The sequence below is a fragment of the Babylonia areolata genome, chromosome 14 (genome assembly GCF_041734735.1).
Source record: "Babylonia areolata isolate BAREFJ2019XMU chromosome 14, ASM4173473v1, whole genome shotgun sequence".
NCBI classification, from domain to species: Eukaryota; Metazoa; Mollusca; class Gastropoda; order Neogastropoda; family Buccinidae; genus Babylonia; species Babylonia areolata.
The window spans coordinates 23,025,448-23,048,030 of record NC_134889.1 but is presented as its reverse complement, the minus strand read 5'-3'; the positions used below and the strand labels follow the sequence as shown (position 1 = coordinate 23,048,030).

At 40.1% G+C, this 22,583-nt stretch overlaps 1 protein-coding gene and 1 long non-coding RNA gene across 7 annotated transcripts; one reads left to right on the top strand and one right to left on the bottom strand.

The window, feature by feature from the left end:
• Window positions 1-2,105: 2,105 nt before the first annotated feature.
• Window positions 2,106-8,990, bottom strand: LOC143289928 (ELAV-like protein 1). Of its 6 annotated transcripts, none has more exons than XM_076599178.1 (4): window positions 8,930-8,990; window positions 7,634-7,696; window positions 4,512-5,259; window positions 2,106-3,421 (listed from the first exon to the last, which is right to left on the bottom strand). In XM_076599178.1, exons 3-4 carry the CDS (start codon window positions 5,211-5,213, stop codon window positions 3,179-3,181), a joined length of 945 nt encoding a protein of 314 aa, XP_076455293.1. In that variant the 5' UTR covers window positions 5,214-5,259; window positions 7,634-7,696; window positions 8,930-8,990; the 3' UTR covers window positions 2,106-3,178. The 6 variants fall into 6 exon arrangements, with proteins under 6 accessions (XP_076455293.1, XP_076455294.1, XP_076455298.1 ...); XM_076599179.1 differs by having other exon boundaries at window positions 4,512-5,255; window positions 8,930-8,986; XM_076599183.1 differs by lacking the exon at window positions 7,634-7,696 and having other exon boundaries at window positions 4,512-5,255; window positions 8,930-8,988.
• Window positions 8,991-10,043: 1,053 nt separating this feature from the next.
• LOC143289552 (uncharacterized) lies at window positions 10,044-17,268 on the top strand. The gene is made up of 3 exons (XR_013056258.1): window positions 10,044-10,163; window positions 13,884-14,149; window positions 16,977-17,268. It is a non-coding gene; the product is annotated as an uncharacterized LOC143289552 (long non-coding RNA).
• Window positions 17,269-22,583: the final 5,315 nt, after the last annotated feature.

Sequence of the window (22,583 nt, the reverse complement as noted above, 5' to 3'; positions counted from 1 at the left end):
ACAAAGGTTTACAAGGAGAAATGAATAAAATTAAATGTTGACATTTTCAAAAAACAATGACCCCAACAAAATCAACTCTATTCAAATCACCACTCAAGCAGTTGTCTTGTGAAAGAGACTTTCAGGACATGTGATGTGTGCTGTGAAGAGGTGATGGGAGGATAAGAGAGAACAAGATATGGGGAGAGGAGAGATTCTAAGCAGTCCACAAAAATGCAAGTTACCATTTAAAATCATTGACGAGACAAACCACTGGGTTTCTTTTACATAAAAATAAACTTTAAAAAAAATGCAGCTGTTCATCTGATGCCACCAACACTAAATTTAAAAAAAAAAAAGTTCTACTGGCGAGGTGTAGCATTCTGTCAGTTTTGATTGTGTGCGCTATGCTTTGTGTATATGCATCAAAGATCTCAGGAACCAAGAGATGCAGGGAAAGAAACATGAATGAGGTCAATCTTCTTTGTGCCATTGGAATGTTTTTACAAAAAGTTTTAAAGTGTTACTCCTGTGCTAGCTTATTGCATATAGCCTTTGCTGTCCTACCATCATTTTCTGGTTAACTGTGTGTGGATGGGGAGGTGGGGTGCATGCTTATAACTTAGTGAAACGAGTTTGCACTTGTCTGTAGTGAAAAATATGCATGTAGCTAACACCCAAAAATGCATCATTACGACTGGTTCCTAGTGTCTTCCAAGCCCACTCAAATCTTGATCTGATGGCTGTAGGCAAGAGTGGACATATCTGCTGGGGCGTAAATAGGTGTCAAATATCAGACCAATAAAGGGTTGAGAACATCCCATCATTTCATTTCTAAGAGAACAAGTCCCATTTTTCATCTGAGAGGACGTCCAATGTTTCTTTGATAGCTAGGACACTGTGTGTGACAATTTTAGTTGACCAGTTGATTCTACCCAAAATACCAGTTCATCCGATTAATCAGGATTTAAAATCATTCATGCTGGTGCTGTTCAGGAAAAGGTCTGCTGCTGCTTTTCTGACCCAAACAGATCTGGCCATTCCATGACCATTTTTCAAACCCTATCTTCCCAAAGAAAACTGGTTTCCTAGGATCAAAATCCCTAACTTTTTTTTCTGGAACAAGGACTAGATGCCATGACATTAACTTTTCAAGTCCAACAGTTTCAAGCAGGAAACCACTGTCACTGTGACAATGTCAGTGTTGGGAAACTTTCAGTTCATTGTCATAAGCCTTCAAGTTCCGAACAGGAAAAGAATGTAAGGAAATGATAGAAGAAAAAAAAAGTTTCCAATTTTTTCCATCAGCTTTTAACACAAATTGACATTGTCCAGAGAAGTAGGGAAGATGAACAGGAGGAGTTTGTAATATACTCCGTGATACATATACTTATGTCAAACTGATGCAAACTATGCCTATCGGTTTGCTCCGCTTGGCCAAATTTCGTGCGGCTAACAGTGAAAAGATGAGCTGTCTTGCCTGGTCTGCTCTTAGCCAAACGCCTCAAAGCTATAAGCGCCAAATCGTTCCTTTGGCCAAGGCTCTTCACGCCATCTTGTCAGGTTTATGCTCCGTCTCGTCTTAAGAGATGAACGCTCATTTTCAAAACATCATATTGAAGTCTTCAGTTTCAACTTCTTTCAAGACTTCAGTGTCATTTTTTTTTTTTTTTGAAGTTGCGACATATACATACCTTTTCTTTTTAAAATCATGGTCGATTAAACTTTAAACATAGAAAAATGTGTTGGTCAATTTTTTTTTTATGTTTACCGTTCATCTCTTTTAGTGGGTACATGCCAGACAGTTTGGATGGGCCCTCCCCAGCATCTGACCGTCAAATTGTCAGTTTCAGTTCAGTTTTTAAAGGCAGCCTTATGGTGTTTGGACAAATTCTAATCTGCTAACAAGCTTGTCAGAGCCCCCACCAAACAAAAATGGCTAAGAATTGATTGGACATGCCTTAAGGTAAACAAAGGTATTATTTGTAGCCAAGTACAGAATGGAACAAAACAAAACAATGCTCAGTGAGTTTTCTTGATCACATGATGCAGCATGCTGTTAAGGAAAATTACTTCACATTTTCAATCTGGATGGCACAGAAAACTCAGCCCAACAGTCCACAGAATTGGTTTCACAAATGTTTATTTCCATTACATCAAACAAGTCAGCATCTCATCAGCAAATTGAACAAGGAAAATAAAAATCACCCCAAAATTACCCTTCCAACCCTTCAAACTTTATGCCTTCCTGGCAATCTGTAGTCAAGATGGTCGTCATGAGCAGTGAAGCTGCAAAACACACAGCGCTAAGAAAACGTACAAGCCTTACCAATTTAGATACATCAATTTTGCCAAATTCAGTCAACATGGCCCCAGATACTAATTAAGAGAACTAAAAAGTTAAAACCTTTCCACCATACCTACAGGATGTCAAAAGAATCCTTTGTTTTAGACTGGAATTTTATATAGCATAATGTTTCTAGAGACATTTTGTAAAATTGAAATAAGTACACCTGCTATTCAAAGGACCTCATCCCTTCAAAACCTCCAAAAAGCTTTTTGCTTTTGATGCTGCACTGTGGTAATATGCTCACCCCAGGAGAGTAGCCCAAATTTTAGATAAACCTGTTTATGACAAAAAAAATATGATACAAAAGTGCATGAAATCTATTTTGGGGCCATCTATTTGGTCCAAGTATCTGGGAAAGAAATAAGACAATGTTTAAAAGGCTGTCTAAATAGTGGAATAGTCTGCTAATTAGCACTGCACATGAATACATTAAGATAAAAAAACAAAACAAAAAACCAATGCACTATACAAAGATTAATAAGAAACAAATCTGAAAATCAGTTCCATCAATACAAATGTTAAATTAAAAAAATGAGAAAAAAAAATTAAAAAGAAATTTTCCAAAAACTTTTCAACTTGAACATACGATAAACAATAAGATAACTGAAAACTAATATACAAGCATTATCAGCGGTCTGTTCCTTTTTCTTTTTTAACCTTCTCCATATCAAAATCTCACTTCTGACAAGCCAAATGAATGGCGACAGCTGAAATCCTACACCCCCCTCTACATTCAATGCAACCATTTTCATCAAAACAGTTAAAGACATGAGCTAAAAACCTAACCCACATTACAGTTCAATGAGACGAACATGATGATGGTGAAGCTTCAGTCAATGCCAGAGCAGTTTACGTCTTGAAGGAGACCTGGAGAGGTCTGCCCTGGAAGTAGAAGCCGTTGAGGTGGTTGATTGCGTTCTGGGCCTCCTGGAAGTTGGTCATGGTGACAAAACCATACCCCTTGCAGACTCCCTTGCCTGGCTCCATCACCACGTTCACCTTCTGCACAGTGCCGAAGGGTGAGAACAGCTGCCACAGGGTGCGTTCTGTTGCGTTGTTGCCAATGTTGTAGGCAAAGATGGCGTAACCTCCCTGCAACATTATCAGCACAATCGCTTTTGAGGATTCACAATACGAAATGTTTCCATGCTGTTGCTGCTAAAACATCACTATCAACTACCAGATTATCATTGTAGTACACACAGGCCAGTAAACACCCTCTGCCCCCTGACAAATACTCCAAGGGAACTTTCAAATCCTGTGTGAAAGGAAGCAACTCTGCCCTGAATTTTTTTTTTTTTTTTTTTAATATAAACCCGAAAAACGTCTCAAGCTGCGATTGCAAAAACGATGAAAACTGACTCACTGAGGGATCTGTTTTGTGTGTGCGTTTTTCCATTCTATACTCAGCTAGCTACAAATAAAAACTCAAATAAGTTGTCAATGATTGTAGGCAGTCTGATCAATTCCCACCTTTTTTGAAAAACAAAAAAACCCTCAAACTTCACGACCAATCCACTTGCTTCAAACTTCAAAATGGAAACAATGGAAGCAACAAAGAAATGTACACTCTTGGTGCATTGTATGACTAGTAAAGCAGAAGTAAAGGTAAATGAACACAAAGTGGTCCGTACGCTGTTCTGGGATTAGATGCTGCACTTCCAGCGGGCTATATTCAGCTATTCAGGGGATAGAGGGTTGAAACTAGAGTGCAAACTGCAATGGCAGGAAGAAGACATATGGTGGACAGGAGCCCATCCTTGTACAAATATTTCAAATGGGTGTGGTTTTTTTTGGGGGGGTGGGAGGGTTGTTTTGCTTTGAGGTTGCAAACGGAACTCCTAGCTGCAACAGAAAGCAACACTGACTTCGGGAATATGCAACAGGAGTCATCAGCTGACCAGTAAAATGCAGGAGCTGAAGGAAGCTTTGCAACAAAACATTTACTTGTATTTGGTGCATGCCTGTACTGAAAAAAAGACATGCTTTTCATTGAACAGATTGGTAAGTGGGATTTTGGTTTGCTTTGTCATATAGAATAACTGAAAAGATGGGGAGGATGCGCGAATGTTCATTAAGATTTTATCAAATATGCACAGGCGATTTAAGAGCACACAAATAATATCCTGGGCTGCAACTCGCATCTGGAAGTATACACCAGCTCAATAAAGAAAAAGCTCACCTGGTTGACATTCAGGCCAGAATTCTGCATGTTGTAGTTTCCTGACATGGGGTTGTAGCGGAAGCGGTTGCCCTGGTTACGCATGGGGCCAGGACCATGGTGAGGGAACATGGGCGAAGGAACATACTGAACGTTGGGTGCCTTCATCTTCTTGGAATTGTCGTCGGCAAATTTGATGAGTATGGGATCAGTGCATCCGTCAGGTGTCGTTCCACTCAAGGAGCGGATGGCGGCGTCAGCCTCTGGTCGCGTGTTGTACAAGACAAAGCCCACACGTTTTGAGACCCCAGTCTGAAGGTCGACCAGGACTCTAGACTGGATGATCTTCCCATAGGGTTCGAACAGTTTGTTCAGTTCTACCTCCGTCCAGGCAATGGGCAGATTACGGATATACAAGTTGGCACCTTTGATGTTCTCACCACCCATGCGTGCCTTGGCCACTTTGATGCGTTTGTTCTGCAGCTGGAGGCCATTCAAGGTCTGGATTGCACGGTCAGCATCAGCTGGGTGCTGGTAATCCACAAAGCCAAACCCATAGCTGTAGCCAGTGGCCTTGTCTCGGATTATCTTCGCAGACTTGATGGGTCCGATGCTCAGGAACATGGAGCGGTACTCCTCGTCAGTGAGGGTTTGCGGCAAGTAGTTGATAATCAAGTTGGTTGGAGATTCTTCCCCCATGCCCTGCACTGTCTGGTCATCCATGGTCGGTTCGTCCAAGGGGGTGGTGGCAACTGCCAAGGTCTGCTGACTTCCACGGCCATGGCAAGTGGTAAAAGAAAAAAAAAACGAAAACAAAAAAACTTTAAAAAAATGAAACCTGGCAAAGAAAAACATTGTAATTAGAACAGAAAAGGGGGGCGAAACTAATACCAACAAGCCTTCAGATTTGATGGATCAGCGAACCGGAGTACAATACTAGAATGCAAAGACACCACCACAAATGAAGTTAGCAATGTAGCATTCCCAACTACCAGGACCTCAGGTTTAATATTCACTAAAATGACTCCGCCTATCCTGCAATTCTAACATGGGTCGGAGTGGAGCTACAACCCTAATCAAATCGGCAAGTGGACCAGAAACAAACCTATTTCCAGGTACTCTATCTGGAATAATAGCCTCCGCTTTTGCTGCTAGCAATGTTTCATACAGGAATTGTGCAACTAGTAGCTGATAAACATTAAGCACTCAAGACTATTTCAGGGTAGGAAGAGAAACTTTTTTAATTTTGATTTTCTCTTAAGTTCTGCATGAGGCCCATACTGCTGAAGTTGCTAGACTCCATGAAAAGATGCAAAATTCATTTGCAACAGGTATCAACAGGCAGGTGCACTGACAAGTGTATGGCTCCGATTATAAAGTTCTAAAATTGATTCTTAAAAAAAGATATCCTGTCATAGGTGTCTGTAAATGCAGGAGAATCACATAGTTCACCATAAACTCATGGAAATATATTCACATGCAAAATCAAACCAGTATTAGGATTGAAAACAAATAGTCCTGAAGTCAATTTTGTGCTCTGATTATAACTGAGGTATTGACCCTATCTGCACGTCTGAACTCAAGTCCAAGTCTGGATAATACTCAACTGCACTTTATCAGCTAATATAATCTCAAATGCCTCAGCAGGAGGTAACTATTCCTAGTTATGTAATCAATATACACGATTCTTTGGGAAACAAGTCGTTCAACGTCCGTCTGCAGGCTACATTGACAACCCCACTGCACCTAACTCAGTTGCCTCTCATTTTCAGCACTGTCCAATCCATTTTGTACACGAGGTTCTACCTTCAACCATTCTTCTAATTTTTCTTCTTCTTCTTTTTTTTAATTTTTTATTAAACAGTCCAGAAAAGGTGAAATACATTTTCTGAATCATCTGTCCTGAGGAGTAGTCCTGGTGTACACTATGCAATGTGCAATTAAATGAATATGTGTGTATGCCTGTGTTCCTTTCTTCATCTGTCCACTTCCTTCCCCAACCCACCCCCCAAAACCAACAAGAAGCATGTCCAAAACAAAGAACCAGTATAATGGAAAGACATTTCAAATTAATATTTGCAAATAATAGGGTCAGTGAATGTGATAGGATTAATTTTCAAATGGGGTTGTAAAATAAAACAAACAAGAACTGTTATGCAAATGATGTGCAGATCAAACACCAAAAATCAAAATCAAAATAAACAAAAACAAAAGGTAGCTTAATGAAAGAACATATACTTAAAATTGTTTTTGAAGGAATAAAAATTTCTGACTGCCACATTCCATTAATTAAAATAAATTCATGGAGAATACAGTAATTTTCACTAACTATTGATAGAATCCATCTTTTCAGCCAGCTCATTATGGTGAATAAATGGTATAGTGTCTAAAAAAAATTTTTTTTTAATTTTTTTTTTAAGGGCCATACAAAATTGAAATAAACTCCACAAGGTGTTCAGCTTCTCTCCAGGTCCACAAAGTGCTTTGGTTGCATATATCGAATACTTAGCCTTCTGTCAATATAAATTGTTCTGCTCTTTGGAACTAATGATGCTTAGCCTTTTTCACACTTAGGCCTTTCACTCCACCTGAACACCCATCCCCACTCAATTTCAAAAAAACCCTTTCTTGGTTTGAGCTGGCTGAAGTAAATTAATAACCAGTAAGAACTGCTAAATATACAGGTTATATTCAGAGCAGATCAATATCCTTTAGAATGGTATGGGTGTTCCTAATGAAAGAAAGGTATTACATGTAATTACAATCTTCAAAACAGGTCTTGGTCAACATATATCCTAAATATGTGGGTATGTTTTCCAGAATGTATTTTATATCATCTGATCAGTACCTTTTCTATTTGGTGTAAATTTGCAAGGATAGACTGAATTTAACAGAACTGCAAAAGCCAACCAAAGGGCATTTTGCGATCACAAATGACAAATCTAATGTTTAGTTAGATCAAAATGTGCAAGTCCTCAAATGAAATACTATAACCACAATTAATTCCACAATAATCACTAGCAAAAAACATAAAATAAAGATTTACAGAAAATGAACTCATTCTGAAAATATAAATGAAAAATTAAAATGAAATACAGATATATACAAAGAAAAAAAAAGGAAAAAAAAACAACCTCTGTTACCTCCAACCGTCTAAAACGGGATCAGGAAAAAAAAGAATCCGTACTTCTCAGCAAGTGTAATGACTGGATCATAAAAAAAAATAAGACAAGTTGAATGCAAAACATTATATATGACATCAAACTACATATTACTTCACTAAAATCAAGAAAAGCAAAATCAAATCATTTCCCCTTTAATGCAATTATCCTTCCTAAAACACTTCAACCACGCTGTCACATCATTCTTCCAATTCGCAATTATCTAGAAAAAATTATATTGTACTCAGTTATTGCCTTCTTATAAAACTAGATGACAAATAATTTGATATGGAGACAAAGCAATGAAACAAACTATACTATCTCTGAGTAGTTCACTACTTATTGCTATCCAATTCAAACTTGTAAAAGTTGAAATTTAAGCTATGACCAAACATCCTAATCCTTTAGAGCTGGCAACAGTTGCCAATTCTAATTTACACAAAGCAAAATGTTTGCTATAATCACACACAACATATACAGCCTTATCAGTGCAAGTGAAATGAATGCACGAATCATTTGTACACAATGCTTTTGAAATGTTTAACCTAAACGTTAATGTATGTACCCAATGATCAACATAATGACCGAGTTGTGAACTGTTTTTCAGTGTCATACTTTTCAATGCTATGACTAGTATAAGGATAGTAAATTGGCTGAGAAATATTGGGTAAGGGGATGCTTTCAGCACTTTAGAGCGAACGTGTCGCATCCTTTGTTCATGCGGTCCCACTGTCCGCGCCGTTCTGGTCTTACTGGCATTATGTGCCGCACATACCCAGTCCCCCACAAATGTGATAAAACCGGTTCACTGAGCTATGGATGTGAAGAGGCCACAAGCCAGACCGGTCTCTGGGGTGAAGGCTGAAAGTGATGGGTGAAGGCTGAATGCGTTAACACACCAATGTGTTCATGTTACTGGTCAACATTGTTCAGTTGTGCCTGTTCAACATAAGCAGGTCACCGCCTACTAAGCCCACTTAGGCACAACTGTCATAGTCGCTTAGATGGTAATTTTGAAATTTGCTTCAGACACACCGTCCCTACGGTTGTCACATGGCCACACTCATACTCAACGACCGACATGACTGAATGACGGAGCCCGCCGGTCTTCCTTCAACCCATCAGCAAATACTAACTTAAACAGGTCACATACGAACAAATATATAAATATAAGGCAACTTCGAGAGCAAACCTACACAAATGTGTAGGTAAGTAAACGCAACTAACTAAAAATAGAGCGCAAGACTGAAACTAAATTCAGAGCAAAATCTTACGAACCTGCGCTGAAGATGGCGTCTGGCGGAAAGGACTGACGCATAGTCGCCGGGTCAGAGGGCACGGACCGGAAAGCATTAAAACTGTAACACCTTCGTTGGTTGGTTACGTTTCTAACACAATTGATGGTTGGTGAAATTGTGGATTATACCATCATCCAAAAAGGGTGGATTAGGTCAAAAGAATATATTTTCTTTTCTCCTTAAAGGCTTACTGTGTTTCTTTCTGAGGGATTGATACTTATGAATTATTGTAACCTAAAATAAAGCACATTATCGTAGGAACATATCGGATAATTGTATAAACCTTGATTTTCTTTTTTTTTAAAAGACCCCTTCACTGTTGAAAGATCTCGATCATGATAAGTGAATTCATTGCTTTCTGATTGGCTGAGGACGCCGACAGCTCTTTCTTTCTTCTTTTGTGTGTGTGTGTGTGTGGTGGAAGCTGCGATACGTAGCCCAGAAATGAGTGTGTAGAGGAGGGGGGTAGAGGAGGTGCAGGGTAATGTGTGTGGTATGTGTGTGTGTGTTTTGGGGCTCATGTACGTTCATGTGTATTTGACTGTGCTTTCATATCTGTGAAACTGCATATTTGGTGCATATCTGTTATGCATGTGTGGGTGTATGTGTGAATATGTGTCTTCATGTTTTGCATTTATTTGCTTATTTATCATCATTGTTGTCTTATTTATTTATTTATTATTATTATTATTATTATTATTATTATTATTATTACTACTACTACTACTACCTTTTTATATTATAATTATTATTTATTTATTTATTTATGTACGCTTATCTATTATTTATTCACCTTTCTTTTTTTCTTTTTTCAAGGCCTGACTAAGCGCGTTGGGTTACGCTGCTGGTCAGGCATCTGCTTGGCAGATGTGGTGTAGCGTATATGGATTTGTCCAAACGCAGTGACGCCTCCTTGAGCTACTGAAACTGAAACTGATCTTTTCTGGTTACTCAGTGGTTTGTTTCCGTGTTGAAGCTCTTTGGAGCTTGTTCACAGGTCTTCTCACTAGTACAACTGAAACTGCATACGTGGTACAAGATGTCGACAGTTGTAACTAATGATAACAGTCTGGGTCAAATTTTGCAGGGAGCTCCTTCCAGTGTGCATCGAGCGTGTTCTTGAAAGCATTGACTGATGGGGCTGTGACCACACTGTCTGGCAGGGCAAGTTCCAGGTGGCGGTTACGCGGCGCTGAACGAAGAAACTGCAGTGTGTGTGTGTGTGTGTGTCACTGTGTGTGTGTTTTCAGTGTGTGTCACGGTGTGTGTGTCACGATGTGTGTGTGTGTGTGTGTGTGTGTGTGTGTGTTCGTTCGTTCTTTTGCTTAACGTCTGTTCACATTTGTGATTAGACGAAAATCCACTTATCTCCTCCACCGGCCCACCCATGCCTTTAATCATCACTCTCCCTGTTCCTCTCTCCTTAATTAGAATTTTAAAAAAGATAATAATAAAAAAAAATATATTAAAATAAACTTATTTTAAAAGAAAGGAAGAAGAATATAAATGAAATGAAATAAACGGCTAATCAATCAACCAGTAGAATCACAACAAAGAGCCAAATGGGCTCCAAATTAAACTCTGAGCAATTTCAAATACATGTCACAGTGACTTATCATACAAGACATTTCTAGTGGAAGCAGATGGAACTGCGGATTTTGTAAAGGACATAGGTAAATATGGTTTTAACTGTTACATTTATAGATGATATGCACGTGGGTAATTTCATTGCCGCAAATGCAAGTCACATTAGAAATATATTTTGTTTTTATGGCATCCAGTCGTAGTCTGAATATTAGACTGGTGAGCCTTCTGCTAGGACTGTGATGTCCTTTTGTTTCAAAGAAAACATGCGATCATTTTTGGTTGCGAGCTATTGTCAGTATTTTGTCTGTCAGGATCACACTCCTGTTTTAGTTTATTGGCATGGTTCCAGCAAGTTTTCTCCAGCAAAGAATAACCTTCTTGTAATGAATATGGAATACGAATCAGTTTCTATGGCATTGTAATTGCCGGTTCATCATGTTGCGCGGCCTTTTTTCACACAACAGATTTCCCACGACTATCCCTTCGTGAGAAGGAATCCAACAAAAATTAATCTTTGTACCACGGATAGTCAAAACATGAATTATATGACGGATTTCTGTTACGTGTTCTCAGTCCTCTTGTCTTCAAATTAAAAGATTTGAATGCTTGTCATAATAGCCTACAAAGTTAGAATCGACTAGAAAAGATACTAGATCAAGGAATTTTTGGGAATTCAACTCATTACTTTTAAAAGATAAAGAATATGTAGATACGATAAATAATACAACTGAAAACATAAAAAAAAGCAGTATGCCGCGGTGCACTAGTATATAATAGATCAGAAATATGTAATATTCCCATAGAACGTTTACAATTTACCCTATCGGACCAGTTATTCTTAGATACCTTGATAATGGAAATAAGGAAAAAATCAATAGAGTATTGTTTTAGGAAGCCGAAGAAAAAGGACACACAAGCAGAAAAGCAACATGAAGAAAAAACTGTGAGCTTAGAAAGTAAAAGTTGTAAGTCAGAGGAAGATTTACAGCAAATACAAGAGAAGAAGAATAGTTTCTTCTTCTTCTTCTTCTGCGTTCACTCGTATGCACACGAGTGGGCTTTTACGTGTATGACCGATTTTACCCCCGCCATGTAGGCAGCCATACTCCGTTTTCGGGGGTGTGCATGTTGGGTATGTTCCACTGACATGGATTACAGGATCTTTAACGTGCGTATTTGATCTTCTGCTTGCATATGCACACGAAGGGGGTTCAGGCACTAGCAGGTCTGCACATATGTTGACCTGGGAGATAGTAAAAATCTCCACCCTTCACCCACCAGGCGCCGTCACCGTGATTCGAACCCGGGACCCTCAGATTGACAGTCCAACGCTTTAATCACTCGGCAATTGCGCCCGTCGAAGAATAGTTTAATTACACTAAGAAAAATTAAAATACAAGGAATATTGTAAAGAAGCAAAGCTAGATGGGCAGCGGAAGGACTGAGAAGTATCAAAATATTTTTGTAACCTTGAAAAGAGACATTCTGTTAGCAAACAAATGTTTAAACTAGTATCTAAGAATGATAGAAATTTAGATAAGATAGAAGACATGCTGCAAGAAACAAATTATATGAGGAACGGGAAGTAAAAGATAATAAGATGCCAGAAAACTGGCACTGCGCGCGGCGTTAATAATTCGCCTAAACTAACAGAGACAGAAGCCAACTTGATAGAAGGTAAATTAACTTTGAAAGAGGCATCACTAGCACTAAAAGATATGAAAAATGGTAAAAGCCCAGGAACAGATGGAATGACAGTTGATTTCTTTAAATTTTTCTGGAAACAGCTAGGTGGTTTTGTTGTACGATCTTTAAATGAAGGGTTTGAGAAAAAAGAGATGTCTATTACACGGAGAGAAGGTATCATAATTTGCCTACCAAAAGGAGATAAACCAAGAGAATATCTTAAAAACTGGCGTCCAATATCACTGTTAAACGTAACTTATAAAACTGGCTCTACCTGTATCGCAAATATAATGAAAACAGTCCTGGATAAACTTATTAATGAAGATCAAACGGGTTTTGTATCTGGCAGATATATACGAGATAATCTAAGGCTTATTTATGATATAATCTATTACTTGAAGGGAAAAAAACCTCTACCAGGACTATTAGTTTCAATAGATTTTGAGAAGGCGTTTGGTTGAGTTAGTTGGAAATATATGCATAAAGTTTTAAAACATTTCGGTTTTGGTGAGGATATTCGTAGATGGGTAGAAGCGTTCTACACCAATATGAAATCCTCAATAGTAGTTATTGGTAAAGTATCTACAAGTATACAGATCACTGAACGAGGCTGTAGACAGGGAGACCCACTCTCACCCTATTTGTTCATTTTATGCGCAGAGATAATGGCTTGCAAAATTCGTCAAAATAAAAACTTAAAAGTTATCAAGATATCAGAGGTAGAATTTAAGATTAGCCAGTTTGCTGGTGATACGTCTTATTTTTTAGAGGGTGACAAAAAATCATATGGAGAACTGTTCAAAGAACTAGAAGAGCAAATTTGTGGGAAAATGGGCACTTTATAACTGTTTAATACAAGATTAAGCTATACAATGCTACCTTGGAATTTTGCCATTGAACATATATTGTTTTGCTGTTGTGGACTTGTCAGTACTTAGAACTTAATTATATGCTTACCCTATACTTTCTAATGCACAAAACATAAATTCTGTATCTGTAAACCATTGTCTGAATAAAAAATGTTGGAAAAAAAAGACAAGAAAAGAAAAAAAGAATCAACACAAAATAACACGTGTCTCTCTGTCGCTCTCTCTCTCTCTCCCCGTGTGTGTGTGTGTGTGTGTGTGTGTGTGTGTGTGTGTGTGTGTGTGTGTGTGTGTGTGCCAGTGTTTACTGATACGCGTATACGTCAGTGTGTTGGATACTGACTTTTCCTTAAGTTGTGAGCGTCGTGTTACTGACATCGCTTTTTCAACTTAGCTCAATTAACTATCAGAGAAAATGCGCTTGATGTATGTGCGGCTTCATGTGCCGAACCCTAGGTTCCGAAACTATTCAATGAAAGCATTCTGTTACACAGGACGTAGATGCAAAATACAAGAAATGCCAGGCCGCAAATGAAATTTTCAAAGTGACTCATTTTTAGCTTTTCTTATTTTGCTAGTATTACTACTGCTATCGCTACGACTATTGGTAACTCAGTTGACTGAATTCCATTTCCGGGGACTGGGAGTGCTTCGTCTCAGTGCAGCACCACCTACCAACACACACACACACACACACACACACACAGAGATATATATATATAGTTGGAAAAAAAGAAGAAGAAATTTTATTATGAATATATTCTTGTCAGTTTGCAGTTGTTTTTGCTTTTCCAGCAGTCGTTACCGTGACGGTGGTGGATCAAGTCCAGTCTTTTCCGTGCCCTCAGTGCATGCTTCTGCACCGGGAAGCGGGACCGGGCCTCGCTGGGTTCATCACCAGTCTAGTCATCAGAAGGACCGTCTTACAGTCCAGACCATCCTAGTACCGGCAGATCAGGTCCGAGTCCCATGCCAACACCCTCCAAGAAGATTTGAACCAACTTGAGCGTTGGGAGAAGAGACCTGGCGGATGTAGGACTGTAAGACCACCAACCCCCTAGGTAATTTTTCCCACTTTCTTCCACCCCCCACCCCCCCCTTTTTTTTTTTTTTTTTTTTTTTTAGTCACACACACACACTGACGATGTTTTTTTGGTGTGTATTGTGGGGCCTCCAACCTCCTGTTTTTCCCAGTTTCTGCCTTTCCCCTCTACTTTGTGTTCTGCCGTTTTTTTCTTTTCTTGTTTTTTTCTTATAAAAAAAAAGAAGAAAATTCTTTAACCGATTTCTTTCCTTGGCCCATAAGTTCATGCACAATTCTTTGCCTCTTTGTCTTTCTATTGATGGTCCATTTGTCGACTTAAGTGTAACATTTGCTGCTACATGAACTTTGTCTAGGACAAAAAAAATTTCCAGTAGAAAAAAAAGTATTTTTTGATTCTATCATTTATCTATCTAAGAAAATATTTATTTATTTATTTATCTATTCATTTCATTTTATTTCATCTTTATTTATCATCATCATTATTATTACTATCATTCTATTTCATTTTCTATTTTTATTTCTATTATTATTATCTTATCATTATGACTATAATTTTTAATATTCATTTACTTCTATTTTTTCTTCTTTTTTTTTCTCAAGGTCTGACTACTGTAAGCACGTTGGGCTTTGCAGATGTGGTGTAGCGTATATATGGATTTGTCCGAACGCAGTGACGCCTCCTTGAGCTACTGATATTGATAGTGAGACAACTATTTGTTGTTTTACTTATTATCATTATTATTGCTGTTGCTGTTGTTATTATCATTGTTATTATCAACCAGTTGTCAGTATTATTATTATTATCAACATAATTAATATTATAGTTATTATTATCATTAGTCGTTATCATTATCATGGTCAAGACTAAGAGAGAGAGACACACACAGATAGAGAGACAGAGAGAGAGAGAGGGGGGGGGGGGTAAAAAACAAAAGATCGTTTGTTTGCTTAAAACAACAAATACTCTTTCCCATATACCTATTGTCGCAGTTTATTACCAAACTAAGATAAAATATTTTTGCTGAAAATGTCTACCCTCTACAACTGTCCACCAGTGAAATGCACGCTGCCAGCCTCAAGCAATACGGAGAACCGGCTACCGCGCGCGGCGGCCCGTTTTATAATTTATTATCGCGGTTGGCACTCCTTCCTGTTCAGCACAGTGATCGCCACTCTTGCACGAAGTGATTCAAATCTTGACGGTGAAAAGGCGTTATTCAAGGCCTCAAGCACAAGTTCAAGTCATTCAATTCCAGCACATGGTATGTCCTCTCGGTGACAAAGAAGAAGCATGGTCAAGTGCCGAAGGAAAGAAAGTCTGAGATTCGATCCCATGCCCTTGTGTTATCTCCCTTCTTCAAGCGGATGCGGCGCTACCACTATTATAATTATGCCACCACTCCTCAACTCCACCACACAAGAGTACTTCCTGCCACATGGCTGAAATTTGCAGACCTGCACACAACCCACTCAGTCTTAGATAAATGATTATCTGCTGCATGGTATCCCGATACTGTTTGGATCTCTTTGCTTGCCCGACAGAGGCTTTTAAATCTTTAAGTTACCAGTTCAGTTGTATTTGAGATTATTTCAAATTTTCCTCGTTTTTAAATATAAACTAAAACAAAACAAAACAAACAAACCGCACTGTTTACTGGCCGCAGTGTGCGTGTGTGTGTGTGTGCGCGCGCGCACGTGTGTGTGTGGGCGTGGCCGTGTGTGCACGCCATGCAGTACTGTCAGTGCCGGCGTGCACACATCAACGGTCCCGCAACTTGAGTGTCCGTGCGTGTGTGTGTTCGGAGTCATCACTGAGTTAAATATATCTTACTCATAGACGCAAATCTGGATATTCACAGTGGTATGTGGTGAAGGTGACTCGCCAGTGTGCACGGAGTCGTGATGAAGAGAGTGGTTTATTATAAAAATCAAGTGATGGCTTAGAGGTGACGCGTCCGCCTAGGAAGCGAGAGAATCTGAGCGCGCTGGTTCGAATCACACCGGCAGTCGCTAGTATTTTCTCCCCCTCCACTAGACCTTGAGTGGTGGTCTGGACGCTAGTCATTCGGATGAGACGATAAACTGAGGTCCCTGCTCGCTGCTAATATTTTTCAGTTGGTGTTCCTTGCTGATGTGAAGAAGAGGTAGAGGTAAAGGTGGCATCATTCAGCTGGTGTTCAGGAGAATAGGGAGGTGGGGGAGGTGTGTGTGTGTGTGTGGGGGGGGGGGGGGGGGGGGGGGGGGGGTTGGGGGCACTGGAAGTAGTGCTTTACTGCTTGGAGACGCTTGACACAAAAGTGTCAAGTGTTCTGGCCTCCACAGCAACAAAAGGGTTGTCTTAGGCAAAATTCTGAAAAAAAATTCATGTCAATAGGAAAACAAATAAACTTGCAGGCAGGAAAAAACAACAAATAAATGGGTGACGCTCTCAGTGTAGCGACATGCTCTCCCTGGGGAGAGCAGCCTGAACTTCACACAGAAATCTGTTGTGACAAAAAAAAAGTAATACAAATACACTTGTGATTATGACTTTTTTTGGTTATATTTTACCGGTGTGTCTTCATTGTTTTCATTTTGACGAAAAGGCACTGTGATTATGACTTTTTTGGTTATATTTTACCGGTGTGTCTTCATTGTTTTCATTTTGACAAAAAGGCACTATTGAAATAAACTATTATTAATATTATTTTTATCGTGTCAGGCCACCCCTCCCCCTTCCAGCCTCCTCTACCCATGTCAGCCAGGACTGTGACTGAGGCTGACTTGCTCAATAGTTTTGTGTTTTTTTCCACTTCTTTGTTGGTAGCTTGTTTTCTGATTCAGGACATAACCCTCTGTTGCAGGTAACAAGGACCCCCTCAGAATGCCAGAACATCACCCCTCCCCATCCCCCTCACCCTCTCTTCAGACAATCAGGACGCCTCTTGGAACGCCTGATGGGGACCCCCCCCCCCCCCACCTGGACAGACATCCAGGACTCTCCATCCTCTCCTGCAACAGTACTTCCTTCTGTGAGACTGTCTGGATACTTCCTTCTGTCAGAGTGTGTGTCTGGGTACTTCCTTCTGTGAGAGTGTCTGGGTACTTCCTTCTGTGAGAGTGTGTGTCTGGGTACTTCCTTCTGTGAGAGTGTCTGGGTACTTCCTTCTGTCAGTGTCTGGGTACTTCCTTCTGTGAGACTGTCTGGGTACTTCCTTCTGTCAGAGTGTGTGTCTGGGTACTTCCTTCTGTGAGAGTGTCTGGGTACTTCCTTCTGTGAGAGTGTCTGGGTACTTCCTTCTGTGAGAGTGTGTGTCTGGGTACTTCCTTCTGTGAGAGTGTCTGGGTACTTCCTTCTGTCAGAGTGTCTGGGTACTTCCTTCTGGGTACTTCCTTCTGTGAGAGTGTCTGGGTACTTCCTTCTGTCAGTGTCTGGGTACTTCTTTCTGTGAGAGTGTCTGGGTACTTCCTTTTGTGAGAGTCTGGGTCCTTCATTCTGTCAGAGTGTCTGGGTACTTCCTTCTGTCAGTGTGTGGGTACTTCCTTCTGTCAGAGTGTGTGTCTGGGTACTTCCTTCTGTCAGAGTGTGTGTCTGGGTACTTCCTTCTGGGTACTTCCTTCTGTCAGAGTGTCTGGGTACTTCCTTTTGTGAGAGTGTCTGGGTACTTCCTTCTGGGTACTTCATTCTGTCAGAGTGTCTAGGTACTTCCTTTTGTGAGAGTGTCTGGGTACTTCCTTCTGTCAGAGTGTCTGGGTACTTCATTCTGTCAGTGTCTGGGTACTTCCTTCTGGGTATTTCCTTCTGTCAGTGCCTGGGTACTCCCTTCTGTGAGAGTGTCTGGGTATTTACTTATGTCAGTGTGCCTGGGTACTTCCTGGGTACTTCCTTTTGTGAGAGTGTCTGGGTACTTCCTTCTGTGAGAGTGTCTGGGTACTTCCTTCTGGGTACTTCTTTCTGTGAGAGTGTCTGGGTACTTCCTTCTGGGTACTTCCTTCTGTCAGAGTGTCTGGGTTTGTTCACTTACATATGTTTCATTTACCTCAGCGTGCTAGCTGAATCGGTAACATAAGCAGCAATGACTTGAAGTTGCGTATCTTTTTATGGAGAGAGTTACTTCTCTGTCATGTCCTGTTTTAGCGTCCTGAATTATTGCACCTTTTGTGGGGGCTGGTTACACTTTCATGGTTTGTGGGACCCAAAACGGATAAGCAAGATGGTGACACGTTAGTTAAGTGACTGAATGAATCCGCATCAAAACTGAGTAGAATAATGTACAACACAAGTATTGAAATCCATTGAAAAGGGGTTACAACATCTACTCATAGTAATATCGTTTCATACATGCACAAAAAGTGCCTGTAAGTTAGGTACCTGAATTTGGGATACTAAATTATAGGACTTTGCCCTTTAAAGAGTTGTCAAAGAAGCCCAAAAGGTGTGGCAAATGTTTGCCTTCGCTCACGAAGATCGAAGAGGAAATAAAGAGATAACGGAAACCGGTTATTTACACAGACATGTGGAATGTCCATCTGGGTGAGCCACTGATATAGGCTGAGGAGTCGCTGCTGGTTTGATTAAGCAGTTCTGGGTAGGCTGCTGCTGTGTCGACCCATCACCTGTAATCTCTCTGTATCAGTGTCAGAGAAACAGGACGGTCAGGCCTTTCCCATGTCAAACTTGTACAGTGTTGAGTTGGTGGTTGTGTGTGTGTGTGTGTGTGTGCCAGTGTGTGTGTATGTGTGTTTGTGTGCCAGTGTGTGTGTGACTGTGTGCCAGTGTGTGTGTGTGTGACTGTGTGCCAGTGTGTGTGTGTGTCAGTGTGTGTGTGCGTGCGTGCGCATGGGTACTCTGAGCATGGCCCATTCCTGTTCTTGTTGTATTTCAACCATTTAACTTCTGTGTATCTTTCACTTTAATATATAATTTCAACATATTTACTTATTTTATAAAAAAAAAAATTTCTGATTATTTTCTCATTGTCTGATTACAGTGTATATTTACTTATTGTTTATTTCGCATGATGATGTTCTCTCATTTTCTGATAGTATTTTACACAGTTTCAGTTTCGGTAGCTCAAGGAGGCGTCATTGCGTTCGGACAAATCCATATACGCTACACCACATCTGCCAAGCAGATGCCTGACCAGCAGTGTAACCCAACGTGCTTAGTCAGGCCTTGAGAAAAAAAAGAAGAAGAAAAAAAAGGTGAATAAATTATAGATAAGCTTACATAAATAAATAAATAAATAAACAAATAAATAAATAATAATTATGATATAAAAAAAAGGTAGTAGTAATGAAAATAATAATAAAATAATAATAATAATAAATAAATAAATAAATAAATAACCACAGACCTTTGGGGAGGCTCTCAAGGCCTGGCAGCGTGTTGGTTTCAAGTAGACGGGTGAAATAGCCGAGTGGTTAAAGCGTTGGACTGTCAATCTGAGGGTCCTGGGTTCGAATCACGGTGACGGCGCCTGGTGGCTAAAGGGTGGAGATTTTTACGATCTCCCAGGTTAACATATGTGCAGACCTGCTAGTGCCTGAACCCCCTTCGTGTGTATATACAAGCAGAAGATCAAATATGCACGTTAAAGATCCTGTAATCCATGTCAGCGTTCGGTGGGTTATGGAAACAAGAACATACCCAGCATGCCCACCCCCTGAAAACGGAGTATGGCTGCCTACATGGCGGGGTAAAAACGGTCATACACGTAAAAGCCTACTCGTGTGCATACGAGTGAACGCAGAAGAGGTTGGCTTCAAGTAAGGTCAGACACCTGCTCTGCCTTAGAATCATACATAACACAGCAGATGTGGTTTGGCAAACACGAATCAAGCCGCACGTTTTGATACCTCCTTCGAACTGAAGCGGACTCGTCAGTCATTATCTGTCAGGGTCAGCTGACAATGTCCCTCAGTCAGACACTGAATTCTTTTTTTTTTCTTTCTTCTTTTTTCAAATGAGTCACGCAGACAGCTCAGCCAGTGTTTCATATTGCAGTCAGGTGACCAGAGTGGAACAGGTGTGCTTTTGTGTGCTGTGATCAAAGAACTTAGTTGAAGAAGTGTATGGTTCCTTATGCCATATTTGTCAGATTCATATCTCTCTCTATATATATCTATATGTATATAGATATGAAATCATATATCTTATTAATAACTATTTTTTTCCTGTTTTTTGTTATGTTTTTGTGACCATAATGAACAGCACTTCTGTTTATTTACTGAGATACTCCAATCAAACAAACAATCAAAATAAAGATGCAAAAGACAAAGAGCATGAGGAAGTGTTGGTTGTTTTGTGTGTGTGTGTGTGTGTGTTCATTCTTTAGTTTAGCGTCTTTTCACTTTCAGTGATATTAGACAATGTGTGTGTGTGTGTGTGTGTGTGTGATGCTGTTAGAATGTGGTTGTTAATGTTAAACTTTGTGTGCGTGTGATGTTGTAAGCATGTGGTTGTTAATGTTAGACTTTGTGTGTGTGTGTGTGTGTTGATGCTTAAGCATGTTGTTCTTAGTTAATGTTAAACTTTGTGTGTGTGTGTGTGTGTGTGTGTGTGCGCGCGCGAGCGTGCATGCGAATGTGTGTGCATGTAGTTTTTAATGTTAAACTTTGTACACTGCATATTTTGCATAATTTGTGTAAACTGCTTTCAGATCTGTGTCCATTCGTGTTACAGTATGTTTGCCATGCATTGTCCATGGTAACTGGGTGTTCACAATAATTGACTGCCTTGCATTGTAGGTACACGGGTGGAGATTTTTCAGATCTCCCAGGTCAACATACGTGCAAACCTGTTAGTGCCTGAACCCCCTTCGTGTGTATACGCACACTGAAGATCAAATACGCACGTTAAAGATTCAGTATTCCATGTCAGCATTCGGTGGGTTATGGAAATAAGAACATATCCGGCATGCACAAAACCCCCAGAAATGGAGTATGGCTGCCTGCAAGGCAAGGTAAATAAAACAAACCGGTTATGCATGTAAAATGTTAAATGTCTGAGTATGTGTGCGTGTGAGTGAAATCTAATTGAATGAGACAGGAAACGAATGATGAGCGCCCAATGGCAGCCATCAGTCAGCTTTACCCAGGTAGGCAGCCTGTTGTGCAGATGACCCTGTGTTTGTAAAGCGCTTAGAGCTTGGTCTCTGATGGAGGATAGGTGCCAGATAAGTATCCATATCATCATATCATTGTCCATGGAAATCTACATCCACAATTAGTGAACCTGGACGCTGACCCAGGAACACAGAAGGCAGCTACGCACCAGATCAAATAATCATGTTCATGTAACTCTTTCGCTGATAAGTTTCTGTGTGAAACACACTCCCCAGACAGTCCTGTGATTGAGTTTGTGTCAAAACAGTATATGTTCACTGTGGTCTTGGCCAAGGGGGGAAGGTTTGTCAATTTCCTACTGAGCAGTTAAGTCAGCTGCAGCTGTCAAAGTTTGTTACAATGTAAAAAAAAAACTATGGAAAAAAAACAAAAAACAACTGTCTCTTGAACATGACCCTTGGATGTCAACAAAAGTCGCCTGTGGCAGTGAACTGTCTGGCGGTGAACTGTCTGGTTGACTGAAGTCACCCATGGCAACAATAGTTGCCTGAGGCTGGGAACTGTCTAGTTGACTGAAGTCACCCATGGCGGTGAACTGTCTAGTTGAATGAAGTCACCCATGGCGGTGAACTGTCTGGCGGTGAACTGTCTAGCTGACTGAAGTCACCCATGGCGGTGAACTGTCTGGCGGTGAACTGTCTAGTTGACTGAAGTCACCCATGGCAGTGAACTGTCTAGTTGACTGAAGTCACCCATGGCAGTGAACTGTCTAGTTGAATGAAGTCACCCATGGCGGTGAACTATCTAGTTGACTGAAGTCACCCATGGCGGTGAACTGTCTAGTTGACTGAAGTCACCCATGGCGGTGAACCATCTAGTTGACTGAAGTCACCCATGGCAGCAAAAGATTTAATCGTGATTTAAAAGGTCCTGTAATCCATATCAGTGTTCAGCGACTCTCTAAAAACACAAACAGGCCCATGCACCACAGCCACCAAATGGTGAGGCTGCCTATTTGGCAAAAAAAACAAAAAAAGAAAAGAAAAAAAAAGACACATACAAAGCACAGTGAATAACAGCAATGAAATAAACACCAGTGTTGCAGCTAACAAACTCTTGAGTAAGTCATCTTTAAACGTTTCAGTAACTCTCGCACTGCAATAGTGCTGTATCACTCTCTGTGATTCATGATTTATAATCTTTCTCTTCAACACAAAAGAGGGAAACAAAACACTCAAACTCACGGCTTTTTTTTGTTGTGGGATCTGGTTGTGCTCAAATGTGTGGTATGCATGCATTTCATGCCTATGCTGAGTGTGTGTGTTCATTTACTGGACATTTTTCATGTCTTTTAGAAGAAAACAAAACAGAATTCTACACCAAGACACACACAGATACTCTCA

Excerpts from the sequence above, each read along its gene's own strand:
- LOC143289928 (XM_076599178.1), bottom strand. The coding sequence starts at position 5,213 with ATGGATGACCAGACAGTGCAGGGCATGGGGGAAGAATCTCCAACCAAC. Across the intron at positions 3,422-4,511 it reads CTGGCCTGAATGTCAACCAG|GGAGGTTACGCCATCTTTGC; the intron begins GTGAGCTTTTTC and ends ATAATGTTGCAG.